The 21,177-nt window shown below is 39.7% G+C and overlaps 1 protein-coding gene across 1 annotated transcript in view; it reads right to left on the bottom strand.

Annotated features, from left to right (window-relative positions):
• Window positions 1-20,821, bottom strand: part of LOC149250191 (uncharacterized) — a 371,096-nt gene extending 350,275 nt beyond the window's left edge. The window contains exons 1-3 of the mRNA XM_089453574.1: window positions 20,655-20,821; window positions 20,418-20,565; window positions 7,652-7,837 (exon numbers count right to left, since the gene is read on the bottom strand). Of these exons, the coding sequence (XP_089309700.1) occupies window positions 7,652-7,837; window positions 20,418-20,543 (312 nt within the window). The 5' untranslated portion in view covers window positions 20,544-20,565; window positions 20,655-20,821. The remainder of the gene's footprint in view (window positions 1-7,651; window positions 7,838-20,417; window positions 20,566-20,654) is intronic.
• Window positions 20,822-21,177: the final 356 nt, after the last annotated feature.

Here is a 21,177-nt window from a genome sequence, read left to right as displayed (position 1 = left end):
CTTGTTGATAATATAGATGAGGTCGACGATGATGTCATCTCCTTAATCATGTGGATGTTGAGAAATCTATAGGGCTATAGTTAGGATGATTTCTCTTAAACTTGATAACTACTTGTGATGTCTTTTTACCTTTTCTTACTTATTAGCTTCTTATCTTATTATTATGTTATTCTTATCATCAAACAACTACCAAAACAAGAAGATCAACAGTACATAGGAACACAGGATATACGTTGCAAGCCAAGGCCAAAACCTCTCCATTTGAGAGGAAAACCCACAAATCCCTTCTCTTCTTATAGATTCTTCAAAAGACGAATTCCAAGACTAATACCCTTCCAAGACCAAGTCCGACCTTCTTGATGATGTGCTTCCTTTGTCCAAGTCAAACCCAGTCAAATCTCTTCCAGCTGCACAACTTCGACCCCCAACTACAGAATTTCGGCCTCTACTGCAGGTCTGAAATTTTCGGCCCCTGCAACAATTGTTGCCTCCACACGTGTGAGCAAATCTAGGGTTTCCAAGGCTTCCTTTGACCTTCGCTTGAGTTTCTCCTTCTTCTAGGGCTTGAGGATGATCTAATAGACTTTCTTTCTGCAATTTCTCCTAGTTCGATCTTGCAACAGCAAAACCCTAACCTCCCTCCTTTGCACGTGTGAAAAGAGAGAGAGAAAACAACCCAAACACTTCTTCGTCCTTCTTCCTTCTTCGCTAGCCTTCTTCTTCTTCTCCTTCGCTTGAATGATGAGAGAATGAATGATGTCCATAGGAGGTCGAGTTCCCTCCTATATATAGGCTTCCAAGGTGGACGAAATGCCCTAATTGAGGCCGACTTCTTAGCTGCCACGCTAACTTGACGCTGACTTGGTCTTGGAGGGTATTTTGACACTTTTAAATACAAAAATAATTCTTTTTACAAGTTACAATGTGCCCGATGGGGTCTTCTTCATATGACAATGACTCTTTTGACTTCTTGACCCTAGGACAAACCCTAGAAGCACTCAATGGGTGCTTGACCTCTAAATAAAAGACCTTGAGCATGAAACCCATGCTACAAAAATAACAATAATAATTTTTCTTTCATTTTACAATATACAAGAATCAAAAGTACATTTCATATTTATGAAGACCGAACCTAGTTACACATTTTTCAACAGTAGACAAATTGATGGTCGACTCTTTGATGATGATGAAGTGGACTCCTTGATGTGGACTACTTGATGATGTTGATGTGGATTCCTTGTTGATGATGATATGGAATCCTTGATGTCCTTAATGATGAGAATTTTTTATTTCCTTGATGATGTGAATTTCTTATGTCTTTGATGATATGGATTTATGATGTGAACTTATGATTCATTGATGATGTGAACCTTTAATGATGATATGGACTTTTGATGATAACATTGACTCATTGATGTTGTGGACTTCTTAATGAGGACATTGACTCTCTTTAATAATGTGGACTTGGGCTCCTTGATGATCCAAAATGGATCTAGAATAGACTTCTAAGTCTAAAGTGTTCCTCCCAGAGGAAAATGAGAGTCTAGGGATGCTCTTGGAATCTGACGCAATTTGAATGGGCTAAAATGGACTTCGGATGAAGAAGTTATCGCAGAAAGAAGATTGCCTTTGTCCTTTGAAAAAGGAGGCATTTCTTCTAAAAATGGCATAAAAGGCTCCTTAAGGAAATCGCATCGCAAATGTGCAAAGGGGTGGACTTAAGGCAAAGGCGGAAGGACTCCCCTGACTGCGACCTCCGACTTATCGCATCAGAGATAGGCCCGCATGCGATATCGGGACCCCAGGCACTGCGATATGCCGATTGCGATTTGCGATTGGAGCCGATAGCGATGATCGGAGATATCGGCGATCAGCGGATCGGCAGATCGGCGTCAGTGTGGTCCATGGCATATGGAAAGACCCCCGGGGCCGTTGCGATAGCGACATGCGATGTGCGATGTCGACCGTCGGATCGAGGAGCGGGATCAACGGTCCAGATTTAATCGGCGATCGGGAGATCGGTGATCCCCGATACAAAGGGTCATTGACACAGCGCGATTGCGATAAGCGATAAGGGCCGGACCCGATGGGATTATGGACGCGATCCTATAAATTTTGAGTTCTGATATAAAAGTGTTTTCGGGCTTTTTCTGTGTATTAGCGCATTTCCATTATAAAACCAAAATACAAAGGAAATGACCCAAAGCGATAAAGTCGAACCTGAAAGGTTTATAGATGCATCTTTGTGTTATTTGAGTTCCGTGGTAAGCGGGATTTCAGGTGGGCCTCAGGCGGTAAGTGGTATTGGATGGGCTCCGCCCAATCCCATACACTGGCCGACACGTGGCATGGCGCAGGAGAGAGAAAACCGCCTTTTCGGGCGGGTAATCTTCGTGCACATAAGCCACCCGAAATGGATGTCAGTCGTTGGATCGGAGATCAGGCAGATCAACGGTGTGAAATACAAAGGGGCTTGTGACAGCCATAAAAGGCGGACCCGATAGGGATTATGAGCGCGATTTCATAGAATTTGAAGTCCGAGATTTTGCGCCCGATAGTGTATTTCCGGTAAATCTCTGTGTATTGGAATTTTGTTCCATTTTCGGGTTTTCGCCTGAAGGAAGGCCCCGATTCCTTTGTAACTGCCCCTGATCATTGTGCCACGCTGCAAGCGGGCGTTTTGTACCAATGATGTGTTTGTAACGCGCAAAGCCATAGAGCCAGAAGCCAGAGGGCCAGCTGAAGAGACAGAGGAATGATTACACACGGAGAAACGGACAGGAAGTCGTAGAGCTGGAAGGATGCCTCACAAAAGCCAGAGAGCACGATTGAGAGGTAGCGCAGAGAGTTTTGGAGTCACTTGGAGGTCGAGTGAACCAGAGAGCTCAATTGACAGCAGCGGAAAGTTGCTGAAGGTCGCTGGAAGGTTGCTGAGAGTCACTTGGAGGTCGAGCGAACCATTGATGCACGCAGAGGCCGAGAGAAGCTCAGAGAGCCAAGAGCCGAGAGCAGAAAGCAAAGAGCCGAGAGCCAGAGCTCAAGATAGCTGTGCAGAACCAGAGGGTCGATAGCAGCAAAGAGCCGAGAGCCAAAGCCAGAGCCAGAGCCAGGGATAAGATGGTGTTCTAAGCCCATTGTTTCTGTGTAATCCAATGGAGTTGAGCGTGGAGCTTGTAAAAGAACTTATGCCATAATCCCAGAGAGCCTAGTCGAGTTGACTAGAGCTCAAGGAGACGTAGCCCAAGAGTTTTGGGTGAACTCCATATTAATATTGTTGTTATGTGTGTTTGTTTATTTGCTGCATTATTTACTGTCACATGTATTTAAATATCAGCATAAGCAACAGAACTCAAAGTACTTAACAGTTAAAGGCAAACATAAGCATACACCTATTTTCAAGCACTTTTAATTCCGCAATTGGTTAATCACTAGATCTTGGGAATATATATATAAGCTTTGGAAGTGGGAGAGGTTCTTGTAAGTTAGACAAGAAGCCTTTAACGCCCCATTTTCAGATCACTTGATGAATTGAACAAGACTCACTGGATCCATGAAGACTAAGATCAAGAGGGAGCTGACACATTCTCAAGAGAAGTATTTTTTATTATTATTACTATTATTGATTCATTATGAGTGTCTTGTGACTTGTCTTTATATATCTTATTTGGTTGTATTTGTTCTTCCATGGCCTCTTGGTGAGGATTGCAAGTGCATATTAAAGATTGTCAGGGCTATGGCAACAAATGAAGGATGGAAGAACCAAGACAAGAAGACTCGTGATTGGATGAGGTTTTGGACTCATATGGAGCAAATGAGATTAGCCATTATTCTTTTAATTCATAAAGAAATGAAGTTTGCCATGACTTCCAAGATGAAGATGACTTAAATTCTTGAAGACTATTGTTGATCCAAATATGTTGAATAAGAGCATGTGACAAGGACTGAGGTCCTCTTTGTCCAATAAAAGAGGGAGTTGATTGAAAGAGATCGGTGAAATTTTTGTTGAGGTTGACTGTGAGACACTTGCTTGATGATGGCTTGAAGAAATTAGACTCGTTATCTAATGCATGGATTTACTGACTTGAGAAACAAAAGAGCACTTCCAAGTGTTGTGGTAGCCTGTATGACATGGATAGCCCTAATTAAAGCTAGAAATGTGGTTGACTAGTGAATTTGGTTGTTGATTTTTGCTTCTGTGAGAAGCCTATTATTGTCTAATGGATTCTACTATGGCTACCTTTATGTTGTTGATGATTATGTGATCGGATTGAGGTATACCTTTGGTGATGATTTGAGACTACATGGATATACAAGTGTGATTGGGCTAATCAAGGTGTTGCTTTAGCTTGAAGTCTCATAATTCCCAAAAAGGATGATTTTGAATGGCATCTAGTGACAACATACAATGCCCTTAATAATGCTACCGTTACCCCAGATTGAAGGTTTGTTGGACCACTTACAAGGGGCTTGCTTCTTCACAAATATGGATTTGACATCCAACTACCATCAAGTTTGCATGCATGCAACAAACACATGGAAGATCGCTTTCAACACACATTTTGGGCTACTTGCATGGTTGGTCATGCCATTTAGGTTGACAAATGCGCCGACCACAATTACGAGATTAATCAATGATGTGTTCAGGCCATAGTTGAGTAAGTGTGTGGTCATTTATCTTAATGACATTTTGGTATTCAGTCAATTTTAGGCATAACAAATACAACACATCCACAACACACTTAGCTATTGCGGGCACATAAACTTCAAGTAAAAGAGAGGAAAACAACCATCAATTCAATATATGGGATTCATACATGATTCAAAAGGAGTTAGACCAAATCCCTCTCAAGTACAGGCTTTGGCATAATGGCCAGCGGCTTCCAATGCTCATGACCTCAAGAGTTTCATGGGAGGCATTAATTTCTACAAAAAAATTGTCTCTCCTTTTTCCTAGTGATCCCACCCTTTGCACCAGTTGTCCAATCAAGCAAAATTTCATTGGGATATTTTGGTTGAGCGCCATTTTGTTAAGCTCAAGAATGCCTTATGCTCTGCTCCTATTCTCCATTTGTCGAATATGCATCAACCATTTGAAATAGAAATTGATGCCTCTTAGTTTGCCATTGGGGTTGTTCTTAAACAGGGAGGTCACCTTGTAGCATACCATTTTGAGACTCTAGAAGACACCTACGACAAGGAATTCTATAGCTTTGGCATCCAATGTCCTCAATTGCAAAAGTTTGTAGTTAGAGTCCTTAGCCAAACTTGCAATGCTTCTGAGTGTGAGCACAATTGGTCTGTTTTTTAATGGATTCACACAAAGAAAGAAACTATCTGAAGCAAAAATGGTTACATGAACTCATCGTTGTCCAGTAAAACCTTCGACCAAGGGGCAACCAATTGTTAAACAAAAGACTTAATATAGATCCCACTATGTCAGATGATATTGATCCAACTTCAAAATTGGTAGAGGAGGCTCAACCAGCTGAGCTTGATCCTGATTTTGATATTGATGCCATTGAGTTGGGGGGAGGGGTTGATCCCAAAGCAACTTCGGCAATCGAACCAAGAGCTAAAGGAAGTGAACCACCAAGCATGGTACATGGAAGCACTAGTCGTGCAACTTGGCCAACTCATACTTATGTTAGACCTAGTACTACTACTACTACTACTATTGAGGTTGCCAAGGAGTCTGAGGAGTCCTCAAACTTTGACCCAAATGATGTTTATGTAGCTCCCGGTGATGATCCAATGTTCAGTAGTGGTGATGAGTTTGATAAGTGATCATGTTGATCAATGATTTGTAGTGGGCCAGTGGCCCAATAGCTTGTAGCATTCCTTTTGGACTCTAGAGGCCATTTAGAGCCTCATTGATTATGTATTTTGTGGTTGATATGTATTTCACTAGGTGCCATTCTGATACATTCATCATTACATGGTATATAGATGAGCAGAATTTGCATATTTTGTTTCTAATGGTTTGGAATCCTGGTTTGAAATCTTAAAAAAATCATTAAAAATAATTATTTTATGTATTTTTTCAAATCTGGTTAGATGGGTGGCCCGGTTCAAAACCTGGTTCCAGTTTTTAAAACCATGATTGCATCTGACTCTATATCCATACAAAATCATCCCTCCCCAAGGACCTCAAAGACATTGTGATGCCAAATCTCCTTTTGGACTCTAGAGGCCATTTAGAGCCTCATTGATTATGTATTTTGTGGTTGATATGGATTTCACTAGGTGCCATTCTGATACATTCATCATTACATGGTATATAGATGAGCAGAATTTGCATATTTTGTTTCTAATGGTTTGGAATCCTGGTTTGAAATCTTAAAAAAATCATTAAAAATAATTATTTTATGTATTTTTTCAAATCTGGTTAGATGGGTAGCCGGGTTCAAAACCTGGTTCCAGTTTTTAAAACCATGATTGCATCTGACTCTAGATCCATACAAAATCCTCCCTCCCCAAGGACCTCAAAGACATTGTGGTGCCAAATCTCTTACCAGAAGACAAACGAGATCAATCAAATATCAGTGGCGGGATACTTCTTATAGACAGCAGCATAGTAGGCAGTCCAAACCCTACGCCAGCTCTTCCTTGGGACACTGGTCTATCTTGAGTTTTCTTCAATCAACCTCACATGTTAGGAGAGATTGATCTAATGGACCATGATCCAGCTACTGGATCCTCTCTCTCTCTGTATATCTTAATCTTACTGCTGCTGCCTGCATTCTCAGAACAGAGGGTTTTCCATGTTTTAGCATAGGCCTGATACTTCACTTCTTGTTCTTTATATACGAGACATTTTGGTACTCCTGTTTTGTATCAAGATCATTGTACCGAGCACTCCCATTGACCTACATTTGTGGTCATTTGTTGGACATTGATATAATTATCTTATCTTGTCTTATCTTATCTGGTGCTAGCTAGATACATGACTTGTGTGTTCAATATTATACTCTACAAGCATCCAGCTTTGGCCCTATTAGCCACTTTGAGACATTATGGATATCAAGATTCAAATTATCAAATTGAATTTAATTTATAAATATTTATAAATTCATCTTTATCAAGTCATTGTGGATATTTATTCCAAGATCTTGGTATCAAGATATTTACAATTAATAGATAATGAACAAATACCTGATCTAGTCCTGCCCTACATTTAACAGGTTAAAGATGTGCTTGCCTTAGTTTACATGGTTATTTTGGAATAACATGTGACTATAATAACTTGACCAAAATCTGTATGAGAAAGTCAAAAAAAAAATTCAATTGCAAGATATTAGAAGATGGTGTGAATACAGAATAAATTCTCGAAAGTAAAATTTATACTTTGTAGCTTTCAATACTTGAGAAATTTAATAAAATAACCAAACACGAACCCTAGTGATCTCTAGCAAACATATTTTACAAAAGAGAAAAACCTATTTGACAAGAGGAGCAATAATGTCCTAAACCAAAAAAAAATTGCTTTCAGAATTTTTGTTTTGGTGGAAGATAGTGAAAAGGAAAATGCATATGCATGTAAGCACTTTGCTCTCGCAGACTGTGAGCTCGGCAAAGAACAATAAACTACAGAACCAATTAAAATATCAGGAACGCAAAGAACTAATTTTACATTGAGAAGTTAAATGCATACCACAAAAATTTCAGCAGAGCCATCAGCTAAACCATTCAAATGGATATGCCTACGGCTCACTTGCTTATTGGTGATTGGTAGGTCATTGCGCCCAACTGTATTTGAACCTTGAAAAATTGTTAAAGGATAGCTTGAAGAGTCTTCTTCTTCATTGTCTTTCAAAGGCACTAAAACTCCAACTCTTACCTGAAACATTCCAAATATCTATCAGAAAGTATTCTTATCAAAAATACCCAGTATCCTATGACTAATGCAATGTAAATATAGGATGTTGACACATTTAATAAATTTCAGTTTCAACAACTGAACCTGCAAACAACAGTAGAAGATCCATGCTGCTTTCAGCAGAAGGGCACAGGCTCATGTTTAAATTTTAATTATGCAGATAACTTCAATTTCTCCTTAGTTTTTCAGGTTGCTGATTTGTCCAATGTTTTCCAAGTTTTCAAGGTCCAAATTTATTCTTGCCAATATTTTCCGAAACATCCAATATTTTCCAAAAGATTCCAACAAGTGTCTTTAAGGGCCCTCAGCAATATATTCCCCAGAACAACATTTGCAACATTGGTTCAAATAGTGGCATTGGTATTCCCCTATCCCAAATTCAAAACTAGTGGGGGAATTGAGTTCATACATAATACAACATAAGAAGATTAAAAAAAACTTATATGCCATGCATAGAGCACCTCAAACAGGAGACCAGGACCTTTATCAACTAATCTAGGCTCCAGAGCAGTAATCCTTCCTTACTTTTGATATACAATTCCGACCTGAAGAGTAAAATTTTGGGTTTCCCATATTCATTAGAATAGATAAACACACATCTTCGCAAGAATTGCAACTACTGCAATACTTGCAAAAGCCTGACAACAAGTACTTCTAGGTTTAGAATTTACTTGAGGCTACAGAAAAGAATTTGCTGATGATAGTGTTGGAAACACTGAGAGGGGGGTGAATTATTATTTCTTATAATTAGTTAATTTAACTTCACATAGCATTAATTATTGTTAGCATTAAATCAAAACATAAATTAGCAACACCATTCAACAATGTACAACATCCAAAACAATATACAAGAGATCTTTAGGTGGAAAGTTGGAAACCCGTCCAAGAGAAAAACCACTGATGCTTCTTAATATATGTCTTCAAAATTTACATCAATAGGAAGCTCCAACTTCCAATATTTTCAGCATCAATTGAAGGAGGCTCCAGCCTCCTCGTTTACAAGCTCCAATCTGAAGGAACCTCTAACTCACTAATTTACCAGCTTCAACTGGAAGGAAGCTCCAACGCCCTGATTTATCATCTCCAACTGGAAGGACGCTCCAACACCCTGGTTTACCAGCTCCAACTAGAAGGACACTCCAACGCCCTAGTTTACCAACACCCACTGGAAGGATGCTCCAACACGCTAGTTTACGAGCTCCAACTGGAAGGACACTCCAACGTCATGGCTTTATCAGCTCCAACTAAAAGGATGTTCTAACACCTTGCACAGGTTGCAACCTACCCTAGCACCACCCTAGCGCCCTAAAGTATTCTCAAGCTCCAACCTGAAGGAGACTCCACTCTCCACCTTGCACAACCCTGGCACCCTTTAATTTACCACAACGGACCACGTTTCACAATTTTCAGACTGGATCCACTTGTGCTCAATAATAAAATAAATAATGTCAAAACAATATGTTGATTTTGTCGATCTGCAATTCTATCACAAGATCGTCAGCAGCAACAACAACAACTTATGCTCAAACGATCAAACCCTAGCTCAACTCAGCATCATATTCCTACATAAATAATTTTGCCAAATACAAACACAACAACTAGATTTCAAAGTCAAATCCTAGCAGCAGGTATAAGCATCACCTCAAATTTCCATACTAGCAGCCTCAACCCTATTCTCTCCTCTGCAACTTCAAATCTGATCAACATATGAAAACCCTAGCAACTTCAAATCTGATCAGCATATGAAAACCCTAGCAACTTCATGACAATAATCAGAGCAGCAGTAGTATAGATATCTCAGCAACACTTAGATATGCAATGGTGCCAATCTTACTCTTGAGAACTACTTCCATGTATGTTGTGTGAAGATATCTATGCAATTCTTGTGTTAACAACAACTAGATGAACTTTGGCTCATGCATATTCAATCTAAACTTGTAATGTCCTCGACCACTTAGGAGAAAAAAATGGGTTCCACTAGGGCAGGGAAAAATTTTAACAAGGGAACATAATTCACCCAGGAGAACATTATAACTGCCTAAGGGGTGAAAATGGACATATCCTAGGCTACTGAAAACTCACTTTAATTTTATAAAGTGGAAGTCTCTTAAAATCAATGTGGAAAAAGTCGAAGTCGAGATTAAATCGACAAGGGTCCAGAAGTTGAAAAAGTCGTTAAAGTCGGGAGTTTTTTGAAAAAGTCGGCAAAAAAAAAAAGAAAAAAAAAAAAAAATATATATATATATATATATATATATATATTCAATAAAATCCCGACTTTTTCAATAAAATCCCGATTTAACCAAAAAAAAACAAAAAATTTAAAATTGTTAAAGAAACTACCTTATTCACGATTTTTTGGAAAAAGTCCCGATTTAATCCCGACTTTTTCGATTTAATTCCGACTTTTTCCACTGGGAAAAAATCGGCTGATTTAATCGGCCAGCCAAAAAAATCGCATTTTGGGGATTTAATCCCGACTTTTTCCACACTGCTTAAAATGACTTAATAAAATATTAAAAAGGTAAAATGGTGTCAAAAGTGGCCACTCAATTATAAAAAGAAAAAAGTGAGGAATTTCTCCTCATCCTTTCACTTGCATTTTGGAGAAAAATAGCTCTTGGAGAGTTTTTGGAGAGAAGCTTAGGGTTTTGGAAACTTTTAGCTGCCCTTGCTAGCTTTGGTGTTGAAACTAGACACCTTAGTTGGTCCAAAGAATGAAATCACTCAACTTTCACTATTGTGCTTTCATAGAGAAAATGATTTGCAGGAGATATTGAGCTGGAGAGGTTTTATCAATGGATTTATCTTCTTATATTGTGTTTCTATCTCATCTTTGACAGGCTGAAGTAAACCCACGAAGACGAAGACACCACGTTACCAAGCATATTGTGGGTCGAGTTGTTGAGCAAAAGAATGCCCTTTGAGGTCGTATTTCTCTCTCTTAATGGCTAAGCCTTATTCTGCTTGGGGAACAAGTTCCTCCTGAGGAATTAAGGACGAGTTTCATTTAAAAAGGGTGTCGATCTCTCTTATTACTCTCAAGCCGAATTTATTTGCACTTTTCTGGCCAAGTTTAGCTGCCATAACTGGGTCGAAATGCTAGAGGGAAGAGCTGGGTTTTCTTCTGCATATTCCTGAAGTCTAGGCTATGTCTCTCTTCATTGGTGTGCGCTGAAAAGAGCTGAAGACTACTCTCTATTGATTGTGCATGTTTCCCATAGGAGGTACCTTATGCGCCAAGGTTTATTCTGTCCATAAAGGCCCGAATTCATCATTTTCTGAACTATTACGAATTAAGATAAGTTGTTGTACCTGTACCACAATTTCTGGGCACACCTGTGTATTTTAAAGGTGAAATACATATGCTAAATCTATGTTGAAACGTGCTTCAAGCCTCTCATTCTTGCTGGACACGAATCTGTTAATTATTGGCTACATTTGCTGGTATCTATATGTTTTGAGGGCAGAATATATAATATAGTCCCTCTTGAAGTTTATAATATATTGTTGGTGGTATTCTGGTTTGGTACCTTCATCTACTGTTACTACATTCACTTTATTCACCGGTACTCTAAATCTCAGTCCTCTTTGTTTTCTGAAGTATATGTATCAAAGCTGGGTGTGCTTTTAAATGTGATCTGAAGTGAATACCAGTTGTTTTCAAAAACTCCTTGGATGTCTAGCACTATTCATGTCATTTAATTTTTTAGATTGTATAAGAGACACCTACAGCATACTTCCTACAAACTATTTGTGAAAATTCCTCAGTTAACTAGATCTTTCAAACTCAGAAAACACATTGACTATTTGGGTTATTCCTAAGTGGGAATCTTACAGTGGTATCAAAGCATGTTCTTGGAAAGTTGTGGGGTCAAAGGGCAGATTATCAGTGATTTAATGAGTGGTGAAGAGCATCCTTACGTCACTTACAAAAGACACTACAAAACCAGAGAGCCCACTCCCATCCAAGAAGAAGAAGAGATTCCAAAAATAGAAGAGGAAGAAGAGGAAACCTCTAGTAAGGGAAAAGGGGTAGAAGAGTCTCCTAAGAGAGAAAAGCCAGACATGGGAGATAAGGAGACTCAAGCCTTTAATAGTTTGCTCAGTGCACTATATGAATTGGCTAAAGGCCATAAGGAGATGGTGAGCATGATGAGAGGGATGATAAAGAAGGGGACGTCCACTAAAAGTGTTAATTTTAGGCAACAATGGTATGTTCTATGCTTTAGAGCAATTTTACTTCAATTTCTTTATCAGCCCAGTATCAATATTCAGATTAGCAATCACACCAACATGATAGTAAAATGCAGATAGAACATAAACATAAACAGTAGAAGACAAGAGGACACAAGATGTGGCACCAGCCAGGGACAAACCCCAATGTGGGAAACTCTTGATCAAATCTTCTTTTAGTCTTCAATAGTTCAGCAGAGAGAGATAGTACAATTTACAAATCTGATAATTTATAACAGCAGCAAAAGAGCCCTAACGAAAAAAGTCAATGCTGGTCAATAGGGAAGATTTGACCCTCAGCAGATCAGTCAACTTCGGCCTCCAAACAGCAAAATAAAACAGCCCTCCAAATAGTCAAATTCAGCCCAGTCAAAGTCTGGTCAAACAGCACACCTGCGGTCAGCCCTAACTGCAGTCAACGTTGGTCAACAATCAACGTTTAGCCTCGATTTATGTGCCCAGAAATGCAGCCTGCCCAAACAGAGATAGCCCTTACAAAAACGCAGTCAAAAGAGGTCAGGGCATGCTGGTCAATGCTTGGTCAAACTGTCCAAAAATTCGGTCTCCTGAAATTTCGACTTCCTGAAATTTCGGCCACCTGAAATTTCACTCTCCTAAAATTTCGGACATGTGGATAGAGAGAGAGAGGCCCAGAAATACGTACCCAATCAATGAGGAGAGAGAGAGAAGTGTGAAGACGAGTGTCCAAATGAGGCTAAGTCACCTTCTATTTATATGCAACGTTGAGGATGAATGAACGTGACTATTGGACTTCTGAGCCTACATAAGTTTGTTGGCCAACCTTGACAATTTGACCATATTCAAAATATATTCGGTCTCCTGAAATTTCAACTACCTGAAATTTCACTCTCCTGAAATTTCCCTCTCCTAAAATGTTGGACGTGTCGAGAGAGAGAGGCCCAGAAATACATACCCAATCAATGAGGAAAGAGAGAGAGCAGTGTGAAGATGAGTGTGTCCAAATGTGGGTAAGTCACCTTCTATTTATATGCAACGTTGAGAATGAATAGACGTGACTGTTGGGTTTCTAAGCCTACATAAGTTTGTTGGCCAACCTTGACCCTTGTTTAGCCTCGATTTTTGTGCCCAAAAATGTGGCTTGCCCAAACAGAGATAGCCCTCACAAAAACGCAGTCAAAGGAGGTCAACGCATGCTGGTCAATGCTTGGTCAAACTGTCCAAAAATTCGCTCTCCTGAAATTTCGGCCTCCGGAAATTTCAGACGTGGAGAGAGAGGCCCAAAAATCTATACCCAATCAATTAGGAGAGAGAGATAGAAGTGTGAAGATGAGTGTGTCCAAATGAGGCTAAGTCACCTTCTATTTATATGCAATGTTGAGGATGAATAGACGTGACTGTTGGGCTTCGTAGCCTACATAATTTTGTTGGTCGATCTTGACAATTTGACCATAATCAAAATAAATTCATAATTTCATTTGTACATGTCAGAATCGGATGATCTTTAGATCAATCTTACACCTCTCGGAGAGAGGAATCCAAGAAAAATATCAGTTGTCATAAATAACATGACCCATGTGGAGTTTGGCCCTAGTTTCCAAGTTTAACAGAAAGGGATCCTACTAATGGTGAGGGGTCCAACAATGTTGAGGGTAGTCATGCCTGTGCTACTACACATAACCAGTCACGTTCATTTAGTAGAACACCCAGGCCCAACATGCCTCAGTTCCTGCATGAGACAACAGAGGACCAAACAGAGCAGACATGTCAAGGAATTCCCCATGCAAATTATCTAGAGGAGTATAGAGCATTGGGACGTGAGTTCCAGGTTGTCATAAGTTTCAATGATTTCTACCACCTTCAGTTGAAAAGCAAGCCCAAAACATTTCAAAAGACTTTGAGGTAAAATAACGAACTGCAAAAGACATTGGGGAAGGTGACCATTCCTTGCTTTGATGGGCACTCCAAATGCTTAGCATGGTCATGGGTACAGAAACTAGATACATATTTCCAGTTGCATCGTATGATAGAGGCGAGGCCCATGAGTGGTGGTACCATGGGTTGGTGACAATGAGTCATTTTAACCACTCAAGTTGCACCTGAAATTTTTTAAGACTCCATGCCCAAGGATATTTCAAAGCTTTCCTACAATTACGGAGGTCCGAATTTCATCAAGGATTCTAAGCCCTTCCTCTCTTTTTTCTTCTTCAGTGCTCAGATTCCGCAACCCTACTGGGATATTGTACAAATGTCACTAGCATGATGAATAAAGCTATGTAACAAACCTAGGATGTTGACACACGATCAACAAGCAAGTACATCTTGGACAAATAAGTCCTTTTATATAGAGATTGAGGAGATTTCTAGGAGGTAGGCCAACTTGTTCAAAAAGTAGGGAAACCGATTTGATCACTTCAAATTTAAATTATTTTGGAGCCGAATACCCCTTAGTTATGAAGGTCGACTTTATTTGATAATTAATCCTTAATAGAACTCCCCTTTTTGACTTTGACTAAGATAGCCCCACTTAATTTTAATTTCCTTAGATAATAAAAAAAATTGCTTGTATCACCTCCTTTGGGGTTCTTTGATCACTAAATGGGGTTCCAACCCTTAAGAAGCCATATCTCCTCAACCGAGAGGACCCACGTGACGTGCCACCTACAATTGTAATCAGCACGACAAGGAGAATCAAATGAAGATGGTTATGGGGGCAAATTCAGTGATCTTCATCCTCAAAAAATTCAACAAGTGCCAAGCAATATGATTAGGCATGCGGGCTTCCAAGACATCTTGACCATTGGAGCGTCAATCAATACAATTCAGACGAATATTAAGAGCATTCAAGGATCGACGTTGGCATCAATGACAACACCCTTCAACAAAGTGATGGAACAAGAATGCAGTCAAGATCAGTCAATCATCCAGTTTGCATCTTGATCCATATTAGTATGCCCATAACATTAAGTGAAAGCACATGATTGCGAAATGGTTAAAGTACCTGCCAATGGATGATGCACCTTCCTTCCAGAAGGAATGCCAGATGGGAGAGAGAAATTTGACTAGAGCAAGAAGTGGAGGATCATGGAATCATGTTGTGTGCTGATGATATAGGGCTTCTGACTAGTTGGTTTGTCCAGGGTGGAAGAAAAAATTCTCCTATGGCTTACCCACTTTTTCGTGGGTAACATTGCCCCCAACTGTGCTCGCACCTAAAGCATGTTATGCACAAGCCAGAACTGGTTTGTAACTATTTGTAATTAATCGTCACTAAATTAGTATTATTGTATATACAAAATGACATAACATTCAGGTTCGTTCTTGATAGTTGGGACTTCAACGTTTTGGATCAATGTAGCAATAGAAATCAATGGGACTTTAAGATGATGATGTCTGGATGTAATCTCTCCAGCAGAAGATTAATCGAATGGCTACTTTTGTGCCCCCGCTTTACAAATTTGGCATTATATAGGTATGGTGTTGTGACAATGATTGTTTTGCATTTAGTTTGTTGATTGATTATGGTCAATATATGTTAACGATAATGCACTAAGTAAATGCATGTCTTCTATTTATTTAAATCCATTTCTGCAGCGATATCTGATGATGCTTTGGGTGTTGAAAACGGCAATATCTTCAAAGAGAACTTAGAATACAACAATCGTTGACCATTATAAAGAACATGTGGTCTATGTTTAGTGCCCAGTACCAACAAAGAGACTACAAAGTCTATGAAAGCAATTGGACTGCCAATAAGTAGTGTGAAAAGACAAATTCGGTGAAAGCATTCTCTATTACATTAAAGGGCATTGCAGACATTTAGTACAGGGATTTTTCCCAAACAATTTCAAGAGCAAAACATGAATTCACTGAAGAAGATGTTAATTTGTATTGCCTTTTAACATTGTGAAGTTTATAAGTTTTGTGCAAATTAGTCAATTGGGTTTATCTCAGGTTGTTAGGAAGAATGATTGTTATCCTCCCCACCAAGGTTCAATTCCCGCAATTGAAATGATTAACTTTGCTATAATTTGTTGAGTCTGAGCAGTCCCTTGAGAACCAAAACATGTACATTCCTCATATGTCAATTGGGTTTATCTCAGGTGATTAGGAATACGATTGTTATCCTCCCCAACCAAGTTCACTTCCCACAATTGACATGATGAAGTTTGTTGGAACTTGTTGAATCTGAGCAGTCTCTGGATGATCAAAGCATATATATTCCTCCAATGGAATATAAAAATATTTCTCAAAAAAAAAATGTGTAAGTCATCATATATGGCTTTATGTCATATTAATAGGTGTGCCATGAAGCAAACCACAAAAATTCATGGGATACATCAGATTCAACTCAATGGAAGGATCAAGAGCAAAAGAGGCACAGCATGTACAGTACACAAAATTAGGATGACCTTCATCATCCTCCAATTCTAACCTAACCAAAGTTAATTAGGATGTGACTGTGCTTGTATAGGAAGTTTGAGACACTCGACAAACTTTTTTAGAAATAAGATGACCTGGGTCAGATGAAAAAAAATCTAAAAACAAGATAGAGATTGGAAAATGCAAAAGGTCAAATGCCCAAGAAGATCGCTCATGAAAAGAGGATGCCAATTTCTAAGCTTTGAAGTTCGAATAGACATCATCACCCAATATTAGGAGAAACAGATCCTAGCGTAAAATCACAAACTTAAACCCCTGGTCAAGTACGTATAAGAAGGAAGGAAGCAGGATTACATCAAATACAAAGACGGGAAAAATGGCTTCACGCTCTGTCAAGAAAGTCGACGCAGCAAACCCTACTTCCACGAAGGAGAAAGCTGGAGATGCTAGTTTGAAGCTGACAACACCAAAGGCCGATTCGGAGCTGGTTGTTACTATACAAGCTGAAGAGCTGAATCAGTCACTGGCCAGACCCAATGGAGCAGAGGCGAAATCTGACGCCGACATAGAGGAGGAAACTGAACTGGGCCGTGATATACAAGCACAAGGAATGGGAACAGGTTCTGCATACAAATCCCACAACCATCACTGGAAGAGACTTGTACATTTCAGATGCCTCGACTACAGTGCGCAAACTAGCCACAACAGGGGAAATGGCATGGACGCCATAAGGGATCCAGAGTGCGGCGCTCCTCCCTGCAAGGTAATCTACAGGTACCCTTTCAGCTACAAGCAACAGAGGGAGCTCTTCATAGTGGCTGAAGCAATGAACCCGGGACAAAATATATACTATGGAAAGAAGAACATTTTGTTTGAGGGAAACGTACTGTTGTTGAGGCCTATTCCGGAGGGAGTCAACATCTGCGATCGGGGTACTATTGCAAGGGACTCCGGCAACTACATCTTCGATGTCAACCACACTGATATTTACCCTCGGAGCTATGTAGATAGCAAAAAGGAGACCGCGGCAGAACCAAAACCTAAAATGTTGGTAAGTCCTCCTCCTTTTCAAGTATTTATAAAAACCCCTAATGGAAGGACACATCTGGCCTAGGCACAGAACACCAAAACAGTATTGCTATTGAAGAATAGCATCTACCAGCATACTGGTTATCCTACAGGATCACAGGTTTTAATCTATGGAGGCAGAGTACTTCAAGACTACAAAACCATCATGGATTACAAAATACTTCCTGAATCATCCATCACACTCAACCTGAGGCTGAGAGGAGGCGTGGCAGCCCAACGCAAAATAAATCCCTCAGGCAATGGCATCGGAAGAAGCAAAGCAAAATCTTCAGAAACACAACAAAAACAACAAAGTGCATGGCTATCTTTCAAAGACATTCTAAAAGGAAACAAACCAGTGACAACAACAACAAAACAAGCTGGCACTGCACCAGCCCCATACATTGTGGAGCAGCTGAGTTACACCCCAGAAATAAATATGGATATACCAGAAACAGACGATTATTGTTCTTCATTCGAAAAACAAGCTTTAATCTGCAGATTCAACTGTTTCTGGCCCAAGTCTATGGACCTTTTCCTTTGGGTTTTCAGAACCTGGACCCCTACATGTGACATTCATCTCTGTTCCAAAGGTTTCTTTATTGTAAAATTTCAGACAGCAGAGGAAAGGGACATCATCATGAGGGAAGGACCATGGTTCATGGGATCCACGGGTCTCTTCATTACTCCATGGTTCCCAGATTTTGATCCAAATACAATGGTTGTATCTCGGATGCCGGTCTGGGTTCGACTTCACAACCTACCTCTACACTTCTAGAGCCCTCATGTCCTGTCTATCATAGGCAACACCATTGAGAGATTCATCAAGATGGACACGGAAAGAACGGAGGAAGGAATCTACACATTTGCACGCATATGTGTGGAAGTAGACCTCAGCAAAGGGCTGCCAGACCAAATTCAACTGAAGTATAAACAAAGATGTTGGACTCAGATACTAGATTACGAAAATACTGCATTCAGATGCAGAATTTGCCGACGAACAAGGCATCTTCAAAACACATGCCCAAAAGCCAAAAAAGATATGCATAGGAAGAAGCACGCAGGAAAACAGCCTAGGAGATGGCAATTCTCCCCACCACTGAAGATGTCCCAGTAGAGGAGGGAGATATGGAAAAAGAACACCCTATTCCCCAAGAGAACAATCAGATTCACAAGGAGCCAGAAAATGTGGAAACTGAATCACCAGATCTGATGGACTCTTTGCCGGCAAAGATACCAGATACAATGGATACCAATGGAGCCAAAAGACAACATACTTCAGACCATTCAAATTCAGACAAGGATACTCCTCGCCCTGAGGAGGACACCTCTCTCGTACTGTTCTCATCCTTACCGACTCAGGGGGAGTGGCGAAAGGTTGAGAAGAAAAAAGGGAGAAAAACATAATTTTTCTCCCCAATGTATATTAATTTTTCCGGTTTTTTAGTTCTGGTTTTTCTTTGTACAGCAGTTTTTGTACTACTATTGGATATGCGCTTCAGCATCTACAAAATGTAATTTTGTTTTTATTAATAAAATTACGATTTTTCTAGGGAAAAAAAAGGAAGGAAGCCCAATAAGACAATATGATCAACAAGTGAGCAAAGGTCACTGTAGGATACATGTCCATTGACTTGTCTTTTCAATATTTAAGTGTGAACCTATGTGTGTACTGTGTACTTGTTTGGTTCACTACTTACCCAAATTGCAATATTAGGAAAGTAATGTTGCCATTTCAATAACTCGAAAGATTTCTAAACAATGTTCACATGGTTCTATATAACAATTCCGAGTGTGTAGTCCGGCAAAATTAGAGATCAAGAGAAAAATCATAAAATCAATGAGGAATCTGTTGAAACAAATATATATAGAGTCAGACAGACACATGCATCCATCAGATTGTGGTCTAACGGCAACTTGCAGCAGTTGTTGTGAAAATGCTCCATGTTAAAACCTTGACAGGCATGTTCCTCCCCTGCGTGGGGTGACAGGGTCTGCCATGACGGGGTATTGCAACCTTTCTGGGGGCTTGTGCCTTCTAGAAGTTGTTTCAGTGCCTTCATGGGCTTTGTGCAAATATTGTTGTGACCTTGGACCAGTGACGGCCCATTCTGGCTTCTCTGGGCTACAGTCCTCCCTAGCTAAAAAGGGCCAATTATGCTGGTTTGTGTACTCACCTGGATTATTGTGAGCGGAGTTGACCAAAATTAATGCACTTAGTACCAGCACTCTCATCTTCTATGATAAAAATGCTTGAGAATGAGACCGGACTTTAACCGGATTTTCAGTGCAGTGGGCAGCTTCCTTTATATATAGAGAGAGAGGGACCGAAATTTAACCGGTTTTTCAGTCCAGTGGGCAGTTTCCTTGAGTTTAATCAGATTTTTAGCCCAGTGGGCAGTTTCCTTGAGTTTAATCAGATTTTTAGCCCAGTGGGCAGTTTCCTTGAGTTTCATCAGATTTTTAGCCCAGTGGACAGTTTCCTTCTACATAAAGAGAGAGAGAGAGAGTACATGCAAATGTTTACAAGGTTCATATTGATGGTTCATATATATATATATATATATATCTCGTGTGTATGGAAACGATTACAAGGCTCATATTGATGATTGATGAGCGATAAAAGCCATGGAAACTAGGAGAACTGCGTGGAGGATGTCAAAGGACAACCAGAGAAAGAACAAATAACTTTTAAATGGCTTTTGCAAAGCTCTTTTGAACACACTCCTGGATTGATTTGGTACAAGACATGTTGCCCTGATAACATTCAAGGGGGCTCACGATTGAGTGAATCAGATAGCGACGCCCTTAAGTGATTGTAAATTTTAAAAATAGCACCAGAGAAAAGGCGGCAAGGACTTTAATTATAGCGTACCCGGGGTTCAGCCATAGCGGAAATCCTGCAGAAACTGAGAGTGCTCTTGCTCGATGACGCCCTTACATTCAATCTGCTTACCAAGTGCAAGCATGCGGTATTAAATGCTGGGCTCAATGACAACATGCTCCTATTGGCACGTCATCACCTGCAGTAGCAAGAAAATTGGAAACTTTGAATACTCCGAGTGTTGCGATGATCCACAAAACAAAACACAACAAAACCCCGTTACTTTACCCATCTTAGAGCCACCGTTTCCTCTTGGGGCTCGATGGCAGTGATCAGATCAAAATTCACGAAGTGCTAAATATTCATGCGATTTGTAACTGAAGCCACTGATTTGCAGACTTTACGTTAAGCCTTTTGAAATTACACAATTAGCAAATTAGTTCCCCTCCCTCGACACATACCCCTTCGATCTTAGACATAGTGGCGTCCTTGCTCCGGGTTGTTTCTATTTCTAATATTTCATTTGCTAGGTAACACCATAATGAGTGTTGTATATGTTAAAAATTACACCATTGGGGATTTTACCTTCGAGATGGTGAGGATTTTATTTTGAATATGTGTATTCTTACAATTTTGTTTCCGGATGATTCTAGATAATAAATCTGTCATTTCACAATAATTAAAGATGAAAGGTGTTTTAAAATGATAAATAATAAACGTGAAGATAATTTTTTTATATCCAATTAAACATTTATCATTTATGTAATCTATGCATATAAAATGCAATGAATCTCTCATAAACATATGTGCT

Source organism: Pinus tabuliformis, chromosome 7 (genome assembly GCF_031772625.1).
Source record: "Pinus tabuliformis cultivar Carrire ecotype Pingquan chromosome 7, CPIR1, whole genome shotgun sequence".
Taxonomy (NCBI): Eukaryota; Viridiplantae; Streptophyta; class Pinopsida; order Pinales; family Pinaceae; genus Pinus; species Pinus tabuliformis.
This window is presented reverse-complemented; position numbering and strand designations above follow the sequence as displayed.